Consider the following 21,256-nt stretch of genomic DNA (forward strand, 5'->3'; position numbering starts at 1 on the left):
TCAGCCTTATCTTTCGCACTGATGTTCTGGGCTGCCCCATCATTGAGGATGGGGATATTTGTGGAGCCACCTCCTCCAGTTAGTTGTTTATTGTCCACCACCATTCACGAATGAATGTGGCAGGACTGTAGCACTTAGATCTGATCTGTTGGTTGTGGGATTGCTTAGATCTGTCTATCACATTACGTTGTCTGGCATGCATATAGTCCTGGGTTGTAGCTTCACCAGGCTGACACCTCATTTTTAGGTATGCCTGGTGCTGCTCCTGGCATGCCCTCCTGCACTCTTCATTGAACCAGGGTTGATCCCCTGGCTTGATGGTAATGGTAGAGTGGGGGAAATCCTGGTCTATGAGGTTACAGATTGTGGTTGAATACAATTCTGCTGCTGCTGATGGCCCACAGCACTCATGGACGCCCAGTTTTGAGTTGCTAGATGTGTTTGAAATCTATCCTATTTAGCACAGTGGTAGTGCCACACAACACGATGGAGCTTATCCTCAGTGTGAAGATGAGACTTCGTCTCCACAAGGACTTTGTGGTGGTCACTCCTACCAATACTGTCATGGACAGGTGCATCTGCGACAGGCAGATTGATGAGGACAACGTCAAGTATGTTTTTCCCATTTGTTGGTTCCCTCACCACCTGCTGCAGACCCAGTCGAGCAGCTATGTCCTTTCGGACACGGCCAGCTCGGTCAATAGTGGTGCTACCGATCAACTCTTGGTAATGGACGTTGCAGTCTCCCACCCAGAGTACATTCTGTGCCCTTGCCCCCCTAAGTGCTTCCTCCAAGTGGTGTTCAACATGAAGGAATACTGATTCATCAGCTATGGCGGGTGGGGGGTTGGGCGCGCGGGCGGGGTATATATGCTGTATATATGCATAGTGTATTTGTATAAGGCAATAAACAACATTAGAGCTTAATTGGTTCAAATCATAGTGCCCTATAATACTGTTTTTACTGTAGAAATGTGTTGGTGTAACTCTCCTGCAAACATCCCCTCGTTGTAAGTTGTTTTATCATTTTCCAGCAGGAATCTATATTGAGAAATCTATATTGCTTTGTTTACCTATGGAATTCATATCTGTTCTTCATTTTTGCCCTGCCTCCATGGTTGGCAGGAACCAGATACTAAGGGCAGAAGTCAGCATGCATACATACAGCTTACATACTAAATACTTTCTTAAATAAATTCTTACTGGAGAATAAAATTAACTTCAAAATAACAAACTGTACATCTGCATACATAAAAACACCAGCTCACATTAACCTGATATTTTAGTACTGTATGGTCAACTCCGAAATGCTTGTAAAACTTACATTTACAAAATTGAACACTTTATCCAGTAAAATACAAAACAATAACTCAAGACCAAAATGATATTTTAACAAACCCAATTGGTGAATTCAATTCATGGCAAGGAACAGTGGTGGAGGCAGAAACCCTCAATTCTTTTAAAAGGTACCTGGACCTGCACCCTAAGTGCTGTAACCGGCAAGACTATGGACCAGGTGCTGGAAGGTGGAATTAGATTGGATGGCTAGTTTTTCAGCCAGCACGGACACGATGGGCTGAATGCCCTCCTTCTGTGCTGTAATTTTTCTATGGTTCTAGGTGAAGTATAAGATTACTTCCTGTGATCCTGTTAGGCTTTCTGACGAGAAACAATAAAATAAAATGGCTACTCGTCCATCAAATTTACCCATTATATGCCACCACTGGGTTTCCTCATATTTCATTGAGCTCAAACACACCAAAAAAGGCCTTTACCTCATTATTACGAGGCAATTTCAACTTGCAGTTGCTTTATCTAACTTGCTACTGAGAATTTTATCAGTTATTACTGAAAGAAAAGATTAATATAGTATCTTTCATGACCCCACGGCATCCCAAAGTATTTTATAGCCAATGAAGTACTTTTGAAGTGTAGTCACTGTTGTAATGTAGGGACATGCAGCAGTTAATTTGTGCAAAGCAAGGTCCCACAAAGAACAATGTGATAATGACCAGATAACCTGTTTTTATTGATGTTGGTTGAAGGATAAATATTGTCCCAGACAGCAGCAAGAACACCTCTGCCCTTCTTCTAAATCATGGCAGGGGATCTTTAATGTCCAGTTGGAGGGCAGATAGGGCCTCAGTTTAATGTCGCATCTGAAAGACAGCACCTCTGATAGCACAGCACTCCCTCAATATTGCACTAGAGAGTCAGCCTAGATTATGTGCTCAAGTCTCTGGAGTGGAGTTTGATCACACAATCTTCTGACTCAGAGGCAAGAGGACTACCACAGTCACAGCTCACACTTTTAATAGAATATACCTACTAACTATAAAATAAGGATAGAAAATGACTATTTTGGCAACCAAATGTTTTGTAAGTGGTAAAACCGGGAGGTATAGTACAAATTTATAGGTAACTGAAGGGATCCTATTATTCTAGAAACAGTGAGCACAATTTCTGTTCAGCTAGCACACATACACTTAGGCATGCCTGGTATTAACATCACCACAAGCAATAGTTCCTCTCCAAATTCTTGGGCAAAATATGGCGCAGCTCTCCATGTGCAAAGTTTTGCATCAAAGTACTGATGGTAGGGAAGATTGAGGCTTAGAGGAGCAGAAGGCATGTTATTACTGACGCATTTGTGATCATGAAGTGGGTGAAAGTGCGACTTCCCACGTGGAAATGAAGCCCAGAAGTTAACATTGTCTGGGTCTCTTGCTGCCTCTGTCCACCTGGTGCCGAAACCATCGTCCATGCTTTTGTCACCTGCAGACTTGACTATTCCAATTCTCTCTTGGCTGACTTCCTGTCCTCCAATCTTCATAAAGTTCATTTTGTACAAAACTCTGCTGCCGATATCCCTATCCACACTAAGTCCCGCTCATCTTTCACCACTGTCATTGCTGGCTTACATCAGGACCCTGACTCCCAATGCCTCCAATTTAAAATTTTCATCCTTGCATCTGAATTCCTTAATAGCTTTGCCCCTCCCTATCGTTGTAACCTTCTCCAGCTCAATAGCTCCATTACTCTTGTGTTCCACCATCTCTGGCTCCTTGTGCATCCTCTCCCTTTCGCCTTACCATTGACAGCTGTGCTTCGAGCCATCTAGGTCCTATGGTCCTGAAATACCCTCTGCTTCGCCAACTCCCTCTCTTACTTTAAGACTCCCCTTAAAACACAGCCACTTTTGGTCAGCCCTCCTGTTATCTCCTTCTTTGGCTTGGGGTCTATTTTTCTCTGACTATATCTCTATGAAGCACCTTGGGATATTTCTCCATGTTAAAGGTGCTATATAAATGTGAACAGTTGTTGTTGTTGCAGATGATTCCTCATTAGGCATGGTTTTGTGGCAGGCCACTTTACATTTGCCTCACCCAAAAAACAATTATTAATATTTGGACCTTGACATGTGTGTCAGTGAGCTATTCAACTGCACGGGACATTACAGCCAAGTCAGATCCTTTCCTCAGTTGGTATCTACATGTGGACGCTTCCAACTGAGATTATTGGATTGCTATCATCAGCAGGAACTCTGGCCAGTTTTCCCTCACCTAATTCAGAGGCATAGAGGTCAATCGTAGCACCCCTACCTATGTATAGAGGACCGCACCTGGAGTATTTTGTACAGTTTTGGTCTCTTTACCCAAGGAAGGATATACTTGCCATAGAGGCAGTGCAATGAAGGTTCACCTGACTAATTCCTGGGACGGCAGGATTGTCCTATGAGGAGAGATTGAGGAGGCTGGGCCTGTATTCTCTAGAGTTTAGAAGAATGAGAGGTGATCTCATAGAAACATCCAAAATTCTTACAAGGCTTGACAGGGTAGATGCAGGAAGGATGTTTCCCCTGGCTGGGGAGTCTAGAACCAGGGGACACAGTCTCAGAATAAGGGGTAGGCCATTTAGGACTGAGATGAGGAGGAATTTCTTCACTCAGAGGATGGTGAATCCTTGGAATTCTCTGCCCCAGAGGGCTGTGGAGGCTCAGTCATTGAGTATGTTCATGGGACATGGGGATAGTATCGGAAAATGACATTGACTGTAGTGCGAAGACCTCTCTTGTCTGCTCCCATCTCTTTCTCACAAGCCTCTGGACCAATTGAGGACACATGAACCACAAGAGAGAAAAGTCTCCTACATCAAACAAGGTTTACGAAGAATACTGGGCCCCAACGAAAAGTAAGATCTACCTACAATGAAGGACTCTACAGCGAGCTCGAAGAACAGTAACCAAAACCATCTTCAGATATTGCCTCAAACTTTTCCACTTTGTTTCTTCTCCTCTTTTCTGTCTCTATCTGCATGTGTGTATTGCGTATGCATGCTAGCGTGTGCGCGTCGCATACCCATAGGTATTAACAGAATTTAAGTTTAATAAAGTTCAACCTGTTTTCTTTAAACCTAAGTAAACCTGTTTGACCAGTTTCATTGCCTTATAATTGGAAGTTAGCGAACAAGGATTCACTAAGGGGGAGCTAAAAAAAAGTGTTTAAAATTAAACCCAGTTACGGTAAGACCAGGTGAAGGCTGAGAGGGAACCCTAGACCCCTTTTTCACCTGGTCATAACAGAAATTTGGGGCTACCGTGCTGGATTTGACCCACAGACAAATGAGAGAAATTGGAAGGGGGAAGCCAAATTGTTCCCAATCAAAAAGAGCAAGATTTCAATACAGGTTTTCCTGTGGTTTTGTGTGTTTGAATACTAACATGTCTGCAACAGAAGCTAGTAGCTCCCCAAGCCAGGGATAAGTTAAAAGCACTGTCCATGGAGGAGTCGAGGAAAATGGCTGAGCAGTGTGGGATCACTGTACGTGGCAAGGCAAGGAAGTCTGAACTCCTAAGGCTAGTGGCCAACCATTTTTCCCTTGAATCTGAAGAGAAACAGGATTAGAAATAGACTCCGACAGGGTATTGCTAGCAAAGATACAATTGGAACAGAGGAAACTTGAAGTTGAGGAAAGAGAGAAAGAGAAAGAAAGAGCCTTCCAGAAGGAACATGAAGACAAACAGATGGAGGAGAGAGAGAGAGAGAAAGAACCTTCCAGAAAGAATGCGAAGAGAGGGAGAGCTAAAGTGGCTTGAGTTAAATGGGGGGAGGGCAGGGGTGGGGGGCGACAGACCAATGAAAGCATGGCCAATATGGAGGATTGTAATTCAGGGCTGGGTATAGGATTGTTAAAACTATCTCAATTAATCCCAAAATTCAATGAGGAAGATGTGGAAGAAGATCAGGAGGTTGAAGAGGATCTCTAAATAGGTTTTCTAAGTAGGTCAGGAGGAGCAGGGGTGATCCTTTGGTCTTCCACAATGAATGTTTATGCCTCTCCTGTCCCCATGTGCCCCTACCGACTCCTTCTTCACACTTAGCTGAATGCCCGCAGGTGATGAAGGGCCACCCAATTTCCCAGAAGCCTGCACCCTTTTCCCCTTCTGGATGGGAAGTGGCACCAATGGTATGTTAACAAGTCCTGGCAGTTAAAATTGCCATGACCTCATACTCTTGCGGGTGGGTGGGAAACTAACTGAGACTCACAGGGGGTAGAAATTAGTTTTGGGTGGTACGTTTAAAATGGACAATATTGCATGGGACTCCTGTTATACGGCCCGCCCCAATATTCAAGTCTATTGAAGTCAACGGAACTGAATATCGAGCAGGTTGTTTAACAGACAGTCGATATGATACCAGCCAAAAGGAAGTGTGGCCCTATAGTTTTCCACCCAGAATCTGCTAGCAGTTAAAATCCCCCCAATAGCCTTTCACAGCTGGCAGGATAGCTCTGAATTGCGGATTTCAATCAAAGCTAACTGTGTATGCTACTCTGCTATTGGCTCATGAGAGTGTTGCATTTACATTGAAGTGAGGATTTACCTTCCCTCATGATGGAGTGTCTCTATTTAGAACTAGCAAAACTTGTTCCCAGTAGTGGCGAATGGATTCAACGTGTCAAACGTGTTTGGGACTCAAACTCATGGCCACCTGCTTTGGGATACAATCATTGCTCCATCTCTATAATTGAACTGACATGACAAGTTTCACCATTTAAATACTTTTGCAATGTTATATGTCAGTTTAAGTTATGGAAAAGTAATAGCACTGATATATAGGAAATTGCTCTTTTCTATTAATATCAAGTAAAGTAGCATCGATATTGCCAAGCCATGGCCAAGACGTCAGATCAATACAATCAAAGCTGTAGCTCTCTGATGGTCGATAGTGTAATAATTGGTGTTTTAAAAAAAAAATCCCTCTTTAAGAATGTTTGGAGTGGAGCATTGAATTATGTCACTAACCTGGAGGTTCCGCATAGTAAATACAGTGTGCTATAGGGTACAGAAATGTTTTGCTGGTATTGATTAAGAAAACCTTTGTGTCTGAAACCTTGCTTCATGCAATAACATGTTGCTACCCCTACAATGAGGGACATATTTGCTAGTACTGTAGGAAAACTCTCAAATGTCAAAACAAATCATGAAAAATACATTTAGTTGTTGTGCAGAGAGGATTAGAGAAGCAGCACTGGGGAGTGAGCTTGTCTCTTCAAATAATAACATAGCAAACTTACTTAATTGCACAATTGAACGGCTTTTAACATTCAGGTTCTCCACTTGAGGGTAGCAGTTGGAAGCCCGGAAATGGGGCTGGGAGGCCTGGGATTGGTGCTGGGAGGTCTAGGAGCGGTGCTGGGAGGCCTGGGAATGGGGTTGGGAGGCCCAGGAGTGGCACTGGGAGGCCCAGGAGTGGCACTGGGAGGCCCAGGAGTGGGGCTGGGAGGCCCAGGCATGGGAGGTTGGTGGCCCGGGAGTGGCACTAGGAGGCCCGGGAGTGGCACTAGGAGGCCCGGGAGTGGCACTGGGAGGCCTGGGAGCGGGGCTGGGAGGCCTGAAAGCAGGGCTGGGAGGCCCGGGAATGGCACTAGGAGGCCCACCAGTGGGGCTGGGAGGCCCAGGAATGGCACTAGGAGGCCCACCAGTGGGGCTGGGAGGCCTGCGAGTAGCACTAGGAGGCCTGGGAGCAGGGCTGGGAAGCCCGGGAGTGGTGCTGGGAGGCCTGGAAGGCCTGGTCCATTTCGAAGACTGTGCCACATTAATATATATGCAACAACTCACACATCCCCTGAATGGGCATCCCAATGCAGTAGATTGGTTTTGTGCTGTGAATTCACACCCACAAGAACTGGATCGCGATTGTCTAAACTCATTTCCACGTAGGAGTTTTACTTCCAGTACAAACAAGAGACTTTTGTTCCTTCTGTGTGGCTTGAATTTGAAACAAACTCAAGAAAAGGGCAGCATACTGGCCCACATTGTCATTTCTGACCCACCATTAATATTTGTCGACATAAGGGAATGGATGTAGAACAGAAACATGAAACAACAGCCCCAAAATTGTAGGGCTTCATTTCTGATATTGGGTCTCACTTGACGGGAGTACAGATTGGAGAAGATGGCACAGAGCTCACCATGTCTGATTCATGATATGGCTAAATGTCTGGCCATTAAAGTTAATGTCTGGAACTCCAGGAGAGCTGCAAGTTGGGTGCTTTGATCTGAGCCCAATTTTCTGATCTACATCCCTGTTCGTCAGGACTCTATGCTAGAAGTGTCACACAGTTCCGATGCTGATGACTAAGCTAACAGAGAGGCAGAGTGAAAGGCATGGAACATTTATGGACAGAGAAAGAAAATAACTGATGCTCAAAATTAGACTAGTATGTAAGTTGCATAATTATACAATGTATTTCCAATGTATACTGTCACACCTCACCTTAAAGAGTTGGTTCCCAATATAAACAAAATTTTGCACAGTGGCGCAGTGGTTAGCACTGCAGCCTCACAGCTCCAGCGACCCGGGTTCAATTCTGGGTACTGCCTGTGTGGAGTTTGCAAGTTCTCCCTGTGTCTGCGTGGGTTTCCTCCGGGTGCTCAGGTTTCCTCCCACATGCCAAAGACTTGCAGGTTGGTAGGTAAATTGGCCATTATAAATTGCCTCTAGTATAGGTAGGTGGTAGGGAAATATAGGGACAGGTGGGGATGTGGTAGGAATATGGAATTAGTGTAGGATTAGTATAAATGGGTGGTTGTTGGTCGGCACAGACTTGGTGGGCCGAAGGGCCTGTTTCAGTGCTGTATCTCTAAATAAAAAATAAATAAATAAATAAGATCAGCCATGATCTAGTTGAATGGCAGAGCAGGCTCAAGGGGCCAAATGGCCTACTCCTGCTCCTATTTCCTATGATCCTATTTGCAAATTGAACTTTGTAGCAGTTACCATGTAAAAAAGTTTATCTGTCAATATAAGCTATTTTATATTACTTGAAAATTCTCGACAACCCACTTTAGTTCGCATCCTCACAACAAGGTTCATTCTAACATTTCAAATGAATCAAGTGATGGCAGCAACATGATAGAAACCAGCTAGAACCAGCTACCATATTAAGGAAAAGATTTATACACTTCATGGAATTTCTTTTACGGTTATCCATTTTCATTATTCTATTTCTCCCCATCCCGCTCACTATATGAACTCTTGAAGCATTTTTGCAGGGGTAGGTGGTTCATATTGCAGATTTCTTTCATTTTGAAAGGTATTTATCTTCTCCTGTGGCTCTCTCTGAACTGTTCCATTCCCATCTGAAAGAGTGGCCAAGTAACCTCTTCCCAGCCTTTCGCCAATGCTGAGCAGTAACCAGGTGATAGAAGTATGCCAGGTGGTGTGAGTGTAACTGCACCGCTGACATTCTATTCTCCAATTGGCAGATCCTTGATGACTCCTTTAAGAATGGGAATTGAGCACATGAGGTATGTTGCATCAGACAACATAAAAAGCTTCTCATTACAACGAGTCGTTGTAAAGTGTGGTTATTCATATAAGCTACCACTCAGTGGTATAAAAGATTGCTACACGAATGTGTCAGACAACCAGGGTGCCCTGCCATTATTTTCTTTTCTGTTGGCCATAGTTCTGAGCCAGGCACCAGATGGTCTTGGTCATGGAATAGTTTACCTGAGAGAGTAGGTGATTCATGTTATGGAGCTATTTAGCTGAAAACCTTTGGTGTTTCTGAACTAGAGGGGCAGGCAGTCTATCATATGAAGCTTTTAGTTAGAAACCCAGGCAGACCACTATGGACCAGATTTAATTAGCTAGGAAGGCAGATGTTCCATGTAGCAGCTTCCTTCCTCAGAACTCTTGTTGTCACCTTATACTTAATCAACAGAAGCTTGTTATAGGACAAACAAACATTGTCACTTTGTCAAAGGGGTCTAGGGGTTCCCTCTCAGCCTTTGCCTGGTTTAACTGTAACAGGGTTTAATTTTAAAACACCTTGTTTTAAGCTCCCCCTCAGTGTATCCTTGTTCACTGCTTTCCAACTGCAAGGCAAAGAAATCAAATCAGACAGGTTTTCTTAGAATTGAACAAGAAAGGTGGAAGTTTATTGATCTTAAACTTTAATTTGGATAACAACTACATATATGCAACGACACGAGCATGCATACGTGATAAACATACATGCAGATAGAGACATAAAAAGTAGAAAGAATAAAGGGAAAAAGTTTGAGGCAATAGCTGGGTTGTAATTACAGTCCTTTGAGTTCAATGTGGAGTCTTTGGTTGTCGGTAAGTTTTGCTGTTCATTGGGGCCCAGTGCATACTATAATTTGTTTCGATGTAGGAGTCTTTTCTCTCTTGAGGTTTAAGCAACTTCAGTGGGTCCGGAGGTTTGTGAGAAAGTGAGAGAGAGCCAGCCAGGAGACAGGCACTCTTGTTCCAAGTTCAGTTGCGATCTGCAGTCTGACTTCAAACTGTCCTTGGAACACAATTCAAAACTCCAAGTTGGCCAGCAGGTTAGTCATGTGACCAGCTGGTTTATCCACTCCTGCATTTGTGGATTCTGTCATCTTAGCAGACCCTGGAATACGAGCTTCGTTACACCTTCAATATCTGGTGATAAAAATCCATTTGGGTTAATTGAACCAGGGAGTAGTTGCTTTGTCTCCACAAGCACTGTCTCTTAGTATGCAAATGTCCTGCAGCCAAACGTCTGGTGATCTCTTTAAACAAGTAATTTCTTCACTCCAGCAACAGTTTAAAATTAATGTTCATTTGACAAAATTAATATGTCTCATTCTTAACAGGTGGGGGTCTTCATGACAAATGTATAAATCATAGAATCAGAAGGAGGCTATTTGGCCCATCGAGCCTGTGTGTCAGCACTTTGAAAGAGCTATTCAATTAGTTCCATTCCCCTGCTCTTTCCCTATAGCCTTATTTTTTTTCCTTTCAAGTATATATCCAGTATAAATCCTCCCTTTAATATGGTAGCAATATTTTGGTAGGTTTCTATCATGTTCTTTTAACTTTTGAGAATCAACCAAACAACTAATGACCAAACTGAGATCATAATATACTGGCTGTGGACACGTAGATATGAATATGTGGCACCCATCTGGTTAGGAAGCTGATTTAAGTTGTAACCTTGACATACTTATAATTCATTATAAAGGAAAATATTATTTTGTCTGAGATGGCTGTGAATATCCTCAGTAAATAGCACAGAGCTTGCTGAGATGTTTTGGCATGCTTTTAGTGTGCCATTATATGTGGTTGAATAATCAGCCCCCCTCAAGTCTAAATCAGGGGTAACGATCACTGACCAACGCAAGCAAATGGAATGCTGGGTGGAGCACTACCTCGAACTGTACTCCAGGGAAACTGTTGTCACTGATACCGCCCTCAATGCAGCCAGTCTCTGCCAGTCATGGATGAGCTGGACGAACAGCCAACAAAATCGAAACTCTGTGATGCCATTGATTCTCTAACCAGTGGAAAAGCCCCTGGAAAGGACGGCATTACCCCTGAAATAATCAAGAGTGCCAAGCCTGCTATACTCTCAGCACTCCATGAACTGCTTTGCCTGTGCTGGAACGAGGGAGCAGTACCACAGGACATGCGCGATGCCAATATCATCACCCTCTATAAGAACAAGGGTGACCGCAGTGACTGCAACAACTACCGTGGAATCTCCCTGCTCAGCATAGTGGGAAAAGTCTTCGCTCGTGTTGTTTTAAACAGACTCCAGAAGCTGACTGCGCGTGTCTAACCTGAGACACAGTGCAGCTTTCGAGCAGAGAGATCCACCATTGACATGCTGTTCTCCCTTCGCCAGCTACAGGAGAAATGCCCCTCTATGTTGCTTTCATAGATCTCACCAAAGCCTTTGACCTTGCCAGCAGATGTGGTCTCTTTAGACTACTAGCAAAGATTGGATGTCCACTAAAGCTACTAAGTATCATCACCTCATTTCATGACAATATGAAAGGCAAAATTCAGCATAGCGGCGCCTCATCAGACCCCTTTCCTATCCTGAGTGGCGCGAAACAGGGCTGTGTTCTCGCACCTACACTGTTTGGGATTTTCTTCTCACTTCTGCTCTCACATGCGTTCAAGTCTTCAGAAGAAGGAATTTTCCTCCACACAAGATCAGATGGCAGGTTGTTCAACCTTGCCTGTCTTAGAGCGAAGATCAAAGTACGGAAGGTCCTCGTCAGGGAACTCCTCTTTGCTGACGATGCTGCATTAACATCCCACATGGAAGAGTGTCTGCAGAGACTCATCGACAGGATTGTGGCTGCCTGCAACAGATTTGGCCTACTCATTAGCCCCAAGAAAACAAATATCGTGGGGCAGGATGTCAGAAATGCTCCATCCATCAATATTGGCGACCACGCTCTGGATGTGGTTCAAGAGTTCACCTACCTAGGCTCAACTATCACCAGTAACCTGTCTCTCGATGCAGAAATCAACAAGCGCATGGGAAAGGCTTCCGCTGCTATGTCCAGACTGGCCAAGAGAGTGTGGGAAAATGGCGCACTGACACGGAACACAAAAGTCTGCGTGTGTCAAGCCTGTGTCCTCAGTACCTTGCTCTACGACAGCGAGGCCTGGACAACGTATGTCAGCCAAGAGCGACGTCTCAACTCATTCCATCTTCGCTGCCTCCAGAGAATCCTTGGCATCAGGTGGCAGGACCGTATCTCCAACGCAGAAGTCCTCGAGGTGGCCAACATCCCCAGCTTGTACACCCTACTGAGTTAGCGGTGCTTGAGATGCCTTGGCCATGTGAGCCGCATGGAAGATGGCAGGATCCCCAAAGACACATTGTACAGCAAGCTTGTCACTGGTATCAGACCTACCGGCCGTCCATGTCTCCGCTTTAACGACATCTGCAAACGCGATATGAAGTTCTGTGACATTGACCACAAGTCGTAGGAGTCAGTTGCCAGCGATCGCCAGAGTTGGCGGACAGCCTTAAAGGCGGGGCTAAAGAGTGGCGAGTCAAAGAGACTTAGCAGTTGGCAGGAAAAAAGACAGAAGCGCAAGGAGCGGGCCAACTGTGTAACAGCCCCGACAAAAAATTTTATCTGCAGAGCCTGTGGAAGAGTCTGTCACTCTAGAATTGGCCTTTATAGCTACTCCAGGCACTGCTTCACAAACCACTGACCACCTCTAGGTGCTTACCCATTGTCTCTCGAGACAAGGAGGCCAAAGAAGACAAAGAAGATCAGTCCTAAACAGGCCTTGTTTAGCTACAGTGGCCGTGCTGTCAGACTACTGCACAAAGCTATCACAATCTATTTTCAACAGTGTAGAGATTTCAAAGACAGCATTTTTAAAATCTGTGTTTCAGTGTTTTACACCTATCCTCCGTAAGGCTTTTTGTAACGTTGCTGTTTGTGTAATGGGCTATTGTGCAACACAAGGGGAAGCATAGTGGTATTGGCACTGGACTAGTAACCAGAGACCACGGCAGAAGATGGAATTTGAATTCAACTAATAAAGCTGGAATTAAAAGCTTGTCTAATGATGGCCATGAAACCATTGTCAATTGTCATAAATACCCATCTGGTTCACTAATGTCCTTTAGGGAAGGAAATCTGCTGTCCTTATCTGGTCTAGTCTGGCCTACATGTGACTCCAGACCCACAGCAATGTGGTTGACTCTGAAATGGCCGAGCAAGCCACTCAGTTGTATCAAACTGTTACAAAGTCAATAAGGAATGAAACTGGACTGAACACCCGGCATTGGCCTAGGCACGAAAATGACAACGGCAGACCCAGTCCTGTCGACCCTGCAAAGTCCTCCTTACTAACATCTGGGGCCTTGTGTTGGGAGAGCTGTCCCATAGACTAGTCAAGCAGCAGCATGACATAGTCATACTCCCTGAATCATACCTTACAGACAATGTCCCAGACACTGCCATCACCATCCCCGGGTATGTCCTGGCCCACCAGCAGGACAGACCCAGCAAAGGTGGCGGCTCAGTGGTATACATTTGGGAGGGAGTTGCCCTGGGAGTCCTCAACATTGACTCCGGACCCAATGATGTGTCATGGCATCAGGTCAAACATGGGCAAGGAAACCTCCTGCTGATTACCACCTACCACCCCTCCCCACCCCTCAGCTGATGAATCAGTACTCTTCCGTGTTGAACACCATTTGGAGGAAGCACTGAGGGTGGCAAAGGCACAGAATGTACTCTGGGTGGGGGACTTCAATGTCCAGCACCATTACTGGCCGAGTCCGAAAGGACATAGCTGCTAGTCTGGTTCTGCGGCAGGTGGTGAGGGAACCAACAAATGGGAAAAACATACTTGACCTCGTCCTCACCAATCTGCCTGTCACAGACACATCTGTCCATGACATTATTGGTAGGAGTGACCACCACACAGTCCTTGTGGAGACGAAGTCCAGTGTTCATACTGAGGATATCCTCCATTGTGCTGTGTGGCACTACCACAGTGCTAAGTGGGATAGATATCGAATAGACCTAGCAACTCAAAACTGGGCATCTATGAGGCGCTGTGGGCCATCAGCAGCAGCAGAATTGTACTCAACCATAATCTGTAATCTCATGGCACAGCATTTTCCCACTCTACCATTACCATCAAGTCAGGGGATCAACACTAATTCAAGGAAGAGTGCAGGAGGGCATGCCAGGAGCAGCACCAGGCATACCTCAAAATGAGGTGTCAACCTGGTGAAGCTACAACTCAGGAGTACTTGCGTGACAAACAGCATAAGCAGCATGTGATAGACAAAGCTAAGCGATCCCATAACCAACGGATCAAATCTAAGCTCTGCAGTCCTGCCACATCCAGTCGCGAATGGTGGTATAAAATTTAACAACTAACTGGAGGAGATGGCTCCACAAATATCCCCATCCTCAGTGATGGGGGAGCCGAGCACATCAGTGCAAAAGACAAGGCTGAGGCATTTGCAACAATCTTCAGCCAGAAGTGCCAAGTTGATGATCCATCTCAGCCTCCTCCTGAAGTCCCCGGCATCATAGGTGCCAGTCTTCAGCCAGTCCGATTCACTACATGTGATATCAAGAAATGACTGAAGGCGCTGTGTACTGCAAAGGTTATGGGCCCTGACAACATTCCGGCAATAGTACTGAAGACTTGTGCTCCAGAACTTGCCATGCCCCTGGCCAAACTGTTCCAGTACAGCTACAACACTGGCATCTACCCAGCAATGTGGAAAATTGCCCAAGTATGTCCCGTACACAAAAAGCAGGACAAATCCAACCTGGTCAATTACCGCCCCATCAGTCTACTCTCGCTCATCAATTAAGTGATAGAAGGTGCTATCAAGCAGCACTTGCTTAGCATTTGACCAAGTATGGCATCAAGGAGCCCTAGCAAAACTGGAATTAATGGGAATCAGGGGGAAAACTCTCCGCTGGTTGGAGTCATACCTAGCACAAAGGAAGATGGTTGTGGTTGTTGGAGGTCAATCATCTCAGTTCCAGGACATCACTGCAGGAGTTGCTCAGAGTAGTGTCCTCGACCCAACCATCTTCAGCTGCTTCATCAATGACCTTCTTTCAATCATAAGGTCAGAAATGGGGATGTTCGCAGATGATTAAACTATATTTAGCACCATTCGCGACTCCTCAGATACTGAAGCAGTCTGCGTAGAAATGCAGCAAGAGCTGGACAATATCCAGGCTTGGACTGATAAGTGGCAAGTAATATTTGACCACACATGTGCCAGCCAATGACGAGCTCAAACAAGAGAGAATCCAACCATCCCCCCGCCCCTGACATTCAATGGCCTTACGATTGCTGAATCCCCACTATCAACATCCTAGGGTTTACATTGACCAGAAATTGAACTGGAGTAGCCATATAAATACCACGGCTACAAGAGCAGGTCAAAGGCTAGGAATCCTGAGGTGAGTAACTCACCTCCTGACTCCCCAAAGCCTGTCCACCATCTACAAGGCACAGGTCAGGAGTGCAAAGGAATACTCTCCACTTGCCTGGATGGGTGCAGCTTTTTTTTTATGGGATGTGGGCATTGCTGGTTAGGCCAGCATTTGTTGCCCATCCCTAATTCCCCTTACAACAACACTTGCTCCAACAACACTCAACAAGCTCAACACCATCGAGGACAAAGCAGCCTGCTTGATTGGCATCCCATCCACAAACATTCACTCCCTCCACCACTGACGCACAGTGGGAGCAGTGTGTACCATCTACAGGATGCACTGAAGCAACTCACCAAGGTTCGACAGTACCTTCCAAACCTGTGAACTCGAACACTTAGAAGAACAAGGGCAGCAGATGCATGGGAACACCACCACTTGCAAGTTCCCCCTATGCCATCCTTACTTGGAACTATATCACTGTTCCTTCACTGTCATTGGGTCAATATCCTGGAACTCCCTTCCAACAGCACTGTGGGTGTGCCTAACCCACCTTGACTGCAGCAGTTCAAGAAGGCAGCTCACCTCCACCTTCTCAAAGGCAATTAAGAATGGGCAATAAATGCTGTCCGAGCCAGTGATACCCGGATCCCATGAATGAATAAAAATACACACCAGTCTGCAGCTTGTATAAAAACTAACAAAACTCCTTGATCTGACTTTGTGACACCATGGGTACCTGTGCTATAACTAAGTCCGTGCAACTGCAATGCCTGGTATTGTTAGAATTGTTAATGTTGATTAGTTTATGAACTTTGTTGGATTTGCTAGTAAAAAATGTAGTTGAGGACAAATAGCTGCAGTTAAGCTGCCATGAATCATTGTTATCTTTCTCTTCTTTATGCAGAAAATGAAGAGTCTGGCCCAGAGACGACAGTCGGCACCCTCTTTGGTGATTAGCAAAGCATTTAGCAAGTCCAGAACACTATCCAGGTAAATCAAATCAATTCCCCTGCCCCCGCCCCCGCTCCACCATTTTGTAATTTTTTTATTCACCTCCCTGTAGTTGTTCACCATTCCTTGACTGCGAGGGTGGGTTGAACTCTTGTTCCTAGGCAGATTAATTAATCCATAACAATTTGCTTGGAAGTATGCGAACACATTGTAATATATATAGTAGCTTTCAAAAGGCAACTGGATAAATAATTGAAGAAGAAAATATTGCAGGGAATTGGAACTAACTGGATTGCTGTTTGAAAGAGTCGGTGTAGACTCAATGGGTCAAATGGCCTCCTGTTTCCAACGATTTTATGATTATTCATCTTTTCCTCCTTTCCTTCCTTTGAGGAAGATGGGAGTTTTCCATGCAGAGAATCTCACGGCAGAACATATGCTTTCTCTGTATAATACTGCATTAATATACCAAGGCACTAAGCTACTGGATTTCTAGCATAAGTCTGCAATAAAATGATAGGCCATATTAGATAATAAGTATGTATTTTCGCTTTGAGCTATAGTGCGTGTATACATGGAGGTAAGGCCGCTGGTAAAGTCGCAAGCACATATGCAGACTGAAATTAAACCTAGCAGCGTCATGGGTACAACAGTAGTCTCCTGTTAGAGATGAAAAATGAGTCGAGAAAAATCTACACATCTCGACATACAAACATTGAGTTTATAAAGTTGTCATTTGCAGAACATGCGGAACAACAAAGTTTCTCGTGGTTATGTCCTGCCTGTAGAACCATAGGACTGTTGAAAAATTATGGTACAGAAGGAGGCCATTCAGCCCATCGTGTCCATGATGGCTGAAAAAACTAGCCGCCCCATCTAATCCCACCTTCCTGCACCTGCTCCATAGCCTTGCAGGTTACAGCACTTCAGGTGCATGTCCAGGTACCTTCTAAAAGAATTGAGGGTTTCTGCCTCCACCACCATTCCTGGCAGTGAATTCCAGACATCCACCACCCTCTGTGTGAAAAAGTTTTTCCTCATGTCCCCTCTAATCCTTCTACCAATCACCTTAAATCTGTGTCCCCTGGTAATTGACCTCTCTGCTAGGAGAAACAGGTCCTTCCTGTCTAGTCTGTTTAGGCCCCTCATAGCTTTGTATACCTCAATTAAGTCACCCCTCAGCCTCCTCTGTTCTAAGGGAACCAACCCTAGCCTATCCAATCTTTCCTCGTAACTGCAACTTTCAAACCCTGGCAACATTCTTGTAAATCTCCTCTGTATGCTCTCCAGAGCAATTATGTCCTGCCTGTAATGTGGTGACCAGAACTGTATACTCCAGCTGTGGCCTAACCAGCGTTTTATACAGTTCCAGCATTACATCCCTGCTTTTGTATTCTATACCTTGGCCAATAAAGGAAAGCATTCCATATGTCTTCTTCACCACTCTATCTACCTCTCTTGCCACCTTCAGGGACCTGTGGACATGCACTCCAATGTCTCTCACTTCTTCTACCCCTCTCAATATCCTCCCATTTATTGTGTATTCTCTCATTTTGTTTGCCCTCCCCTCACACTTTTCTGGATTGAATTTCATTTGCCACTTTTCTTGCCCAAACCATTGATATCATTTTGGAATCTATAGCTATCCTCTTCAATATGAACTACACAGCCAATTTTTGTGCCATCAGCAAATTTAGCAAATTTCCCAATCATGCCTCCTACATTTAAGCCCAAATCATTGATATATACCACCAACAGCAAAGGACCCAACACTGAGCCCTGTGGAACTCCACTGGAAACAGCTTTCCATTCGCAAAAACATCTGTCGACGACTACCCTTTGTTTCCTGTCACTGAGCCAATTTTGGATCCAACCTGCCACATTCCCCTGTATCCCTTGGGCTTTCATTTTACTGACCAGTCTGCCATGTGGGACCTTGTCAAATGCCTTACTAAAATCTATGTAGACCACATCCGCTGCACTACCCTCATCAATCCTCCTTGATACTTCCTCAAAAAACTCAATTAAGTTAGTAAGACATGACCTTCCCTTAACAAATCTATGCTGACTATCCCTGATTAATCCGTGCCTTTCTAAGTGGCAGTTTATCCTGTCCTTCAGAATTGATTCTAATAGTTTACTGACCACTGAGGTCAGACTGACCAACCTAGAATTATTTTTCCTATCCCTCGCACCCTTTTTAAACAATGGTACAACGTTCGCAGACCTCCAATCGTCTGGTATCTCACCTGTATCTAGTGAGGATTTGGAGATGATCCTCAGAGCATCCGTTATTTCCTCCCAGGCTTCCTTTAATAACCAGGGATACAATCCATCTGGCCTTGGTGATTTATCCACTTTCAAGGATGTCAGACCCTCTAGCACTTCCTCTGTCATTATGCTTATCATGTCTAATATTTCACATTCCTCCTCTTTAACTACAATGACTGCATCAACCCTCTTCTTTGTGAAGACAGAGACAAAAAACTCATTAAGAACCCTGCTCACATATTTGCATCCATGCATAAGTTCCCTTGTACATCTCTGATAGGGCCTACCCTTTCCTTGGTTATCCTCTTCCTCTTAATGTACTGATAAAACATCTTGGGTTTTCCTTGATTTTACCTGCCAATAATTTTTCATGTTCTCTCTTTGCCTTTCTAATTTCCTTATTTACTTCATCCCTGCACTTTATATACTCCTCTAGGCTTTCTAAAGCATTAAGTTTTTTTGTGATCGTCATAAGCTTTCTTTTTCTGCTTTAACTTACCCTGTAAGCTTCTAGATAACCAGGGGGCTCTAGATTTGGCAGTGCCACCCTTTATCTTTGTGGGGATATGCCTACACTGTGCCTGTAGTATCTCACTTTTGAATGCCTCCCACTGGTTTGCCACTGATTTTCCTTCAAGTAGCTGTATCCAGTCGACTTTCGCCAGGTCACCTCTCAGTTTCATAAAATTTGCCTTCCCCCGACTTAGAACTTTTACTCCTCTTTTATCTTTGTCCTTTTCCATGATTATGCTAAAACTAACTGTATTATGATCACTATCTCCAAAATGGTCACCCACAGTTACTTCATCTACTTGCCCAGCTTCATTACCTAAGACTAAATCTAGAATTGTGTCCCCTTTCGTTGGGCTTGTTACGTGCTGGCGAAAAAAGTTCTCTTGAATGCAGTTCAAGAATTTTGAGCCCTCTGTGCCCTTCACACTGTTTGTATCCCAGTTGATATTGGGGTAGTTGAAATCCCCAACTATTATTGCTCGATAGTTTTGCACTCAGCAATTTGCCTCCATATTTGTTCTTCTAGAGTCACCCTTTTTAACACTGTATTGAGCTCTTCAATGGAAAAGAAACAAACCCACCACAAGTTGTCTGCAGCTCTAGAGATCTCTGTATATAAAATCTGAGTGATACGGTAGAAAATACTATACATTTTCATAAAATGGTGCTAAATATATTTGTGGGTAAACATGAAAACTGCAATTACTCAATCAACATTTTCTTTAAAGAATAGCTGATTGCCTCAGTAGAATATTTGAAACCTGTACTGAGAGGATATTATATTTCTAATAAAGAATAACATAAATGTATGTAATTGTATGGGAAACAGATGTAAAGAAAATGATTGTTCCAATGGAAATGACAGAAATCATACTGGCATTTCTAAAAGTGGAAGGTGGTTGAGACTGGTAAATAACTAATATTATTAGATTTGGGCCTGTGACTTTCCCCATCGACAGAAAACTTTCAGCCTGTTAATCTTCAGGTTATTTTTCAGTCCAGAAATCAATGTCATAAAGATTAAAACTGACTTCCATGTTAAAACACACCTACTGTTGTCAGTGTTCAGTATAAGTGTGAGCAGCATATATTTATGATTAAAGTTGGACCAACCAAGTACAAAGGCAACACATTCCATTTTATTCCTCCATTTTCGTTATTATTTTGCTGTGCTATTTAATAAGGAGGGATGCTTTCCTTTATTATTGACTGATCCATGGTCCATGGTTAGGAGATAATTCTGCAGAGCAAGGCTGGCACTTCTGTACAAAATTTGATTTCAATGTAATTGCTTCTGATAACACACATGCTTTTCATTAATTCATTTCAATACATGAGTTTGTTTTAATTGGATTTCTTGGACTTGCAGTTGCAAAACAAAATCTTGTTATGAACTGTCTGCTGTTAAACTTCAGGGTGAGGTTCTATGAATCTGATGATAGTTGGCAGGCTCAGATGTACCTACATTTCCAAGAAATTTATTTGAGAGCAGATTTTTGGCATGCCTTTCTTTGACAATTAGGCAGCACTTCCAGGGCCTGAAATGTGCTTTGATATGATATCATTGTGGTATGTACACGATAAGGTGGAGTTGTTGTTCATGTCACCCATAGCTCCATTTTGAGTGTTCACCAGAGGCTGATTGTTGATACAGAGACTGAAGAATGAACAAAGTAATAACAAAATAACCTACGGCCATCTTATAGACCACCACCATCCATGTACCCTCGAAAAAGAGTATAGGTAAACATGATTGTGCAGCTAGTCAGTGACTAAAGGTACGGAATTTGAAACATAGAAAATAGGAGCAGGAGTAGGCTAGTCGGCCCTTCCCGCCTGCTCCGCCATTCATTATGATCGTGGCTGATCATCCAACTCAGTAACCTGTTCCCGCTTTCACCCCATACTCTTTGATCCTTTTAGACCCAAGAGCTATATCTAACTCCTTCTTGAAAACATAAAACGTTTTGGCCTCAACTGCTTTCTGTAGCAAGAATTGTGCATATGAATACCCATGGGGTTTCTATGATGCATTTTATGCCAAATTGTGGTGCCTGGATGTATAGCTGTTGAGGGATCAGTGCAGCCATGACTACCTAGCCCATTGAGAAACCCAAGGAAATGACCCGTAGAGCAACATAATGAGGTATGTGGAGTTACTGGAATAACCCATCGGCATTCTTCCACAAAGGGCTGGAATTTAAGAGCCCGCCGCGAATCTTGGCGGCGAGCTCAAAAAATGGCAGCCCACACGTGCGGGCTGCACGCCAAAGAGCTGCCGCGATCTCC

At 44.1% G+C, this 21,256-nt stretch overlaps 1 protein-coding gene across 1 annotated transcript in view; it reads left to right on the top strand.

Annotated features, from left to right (window-relative positions):
* The window catches only part of LOC137370961 (rho GTPase-activating protein 20-like), a 126,258-nt gene that overhangs the window by 13,871 nt on the left and 91,131 nt on the right, over positions 1-21,256 (top strand). Inside the window, exon 2 of the mRNA XM_068032847.1 lies at positions 16,137-16,222. Coding sequence (XP_067888948.1) covers positions 16,137-16,222 — 86 coding nt within the window. The remainder of the gene's footprint in view (positions 1-16,136; positions 16,223-21,256) is intronic.

The sequence above is a fragment of the Heterodontus francisci genome, chromosome 6 (genome assembly GCF_036365525.1).
Source record: "Heterodontus francisci isolate sHetFra1 chromosome 6, sHetFra1.hap1, whole genome shotgun sequence".
NCBI lineage: Eukaryota > Metazoa > Chordata > Chondrichthyes > Heterodontiformes > Heterodontidae > Heterodontus > Heterodontus francisci.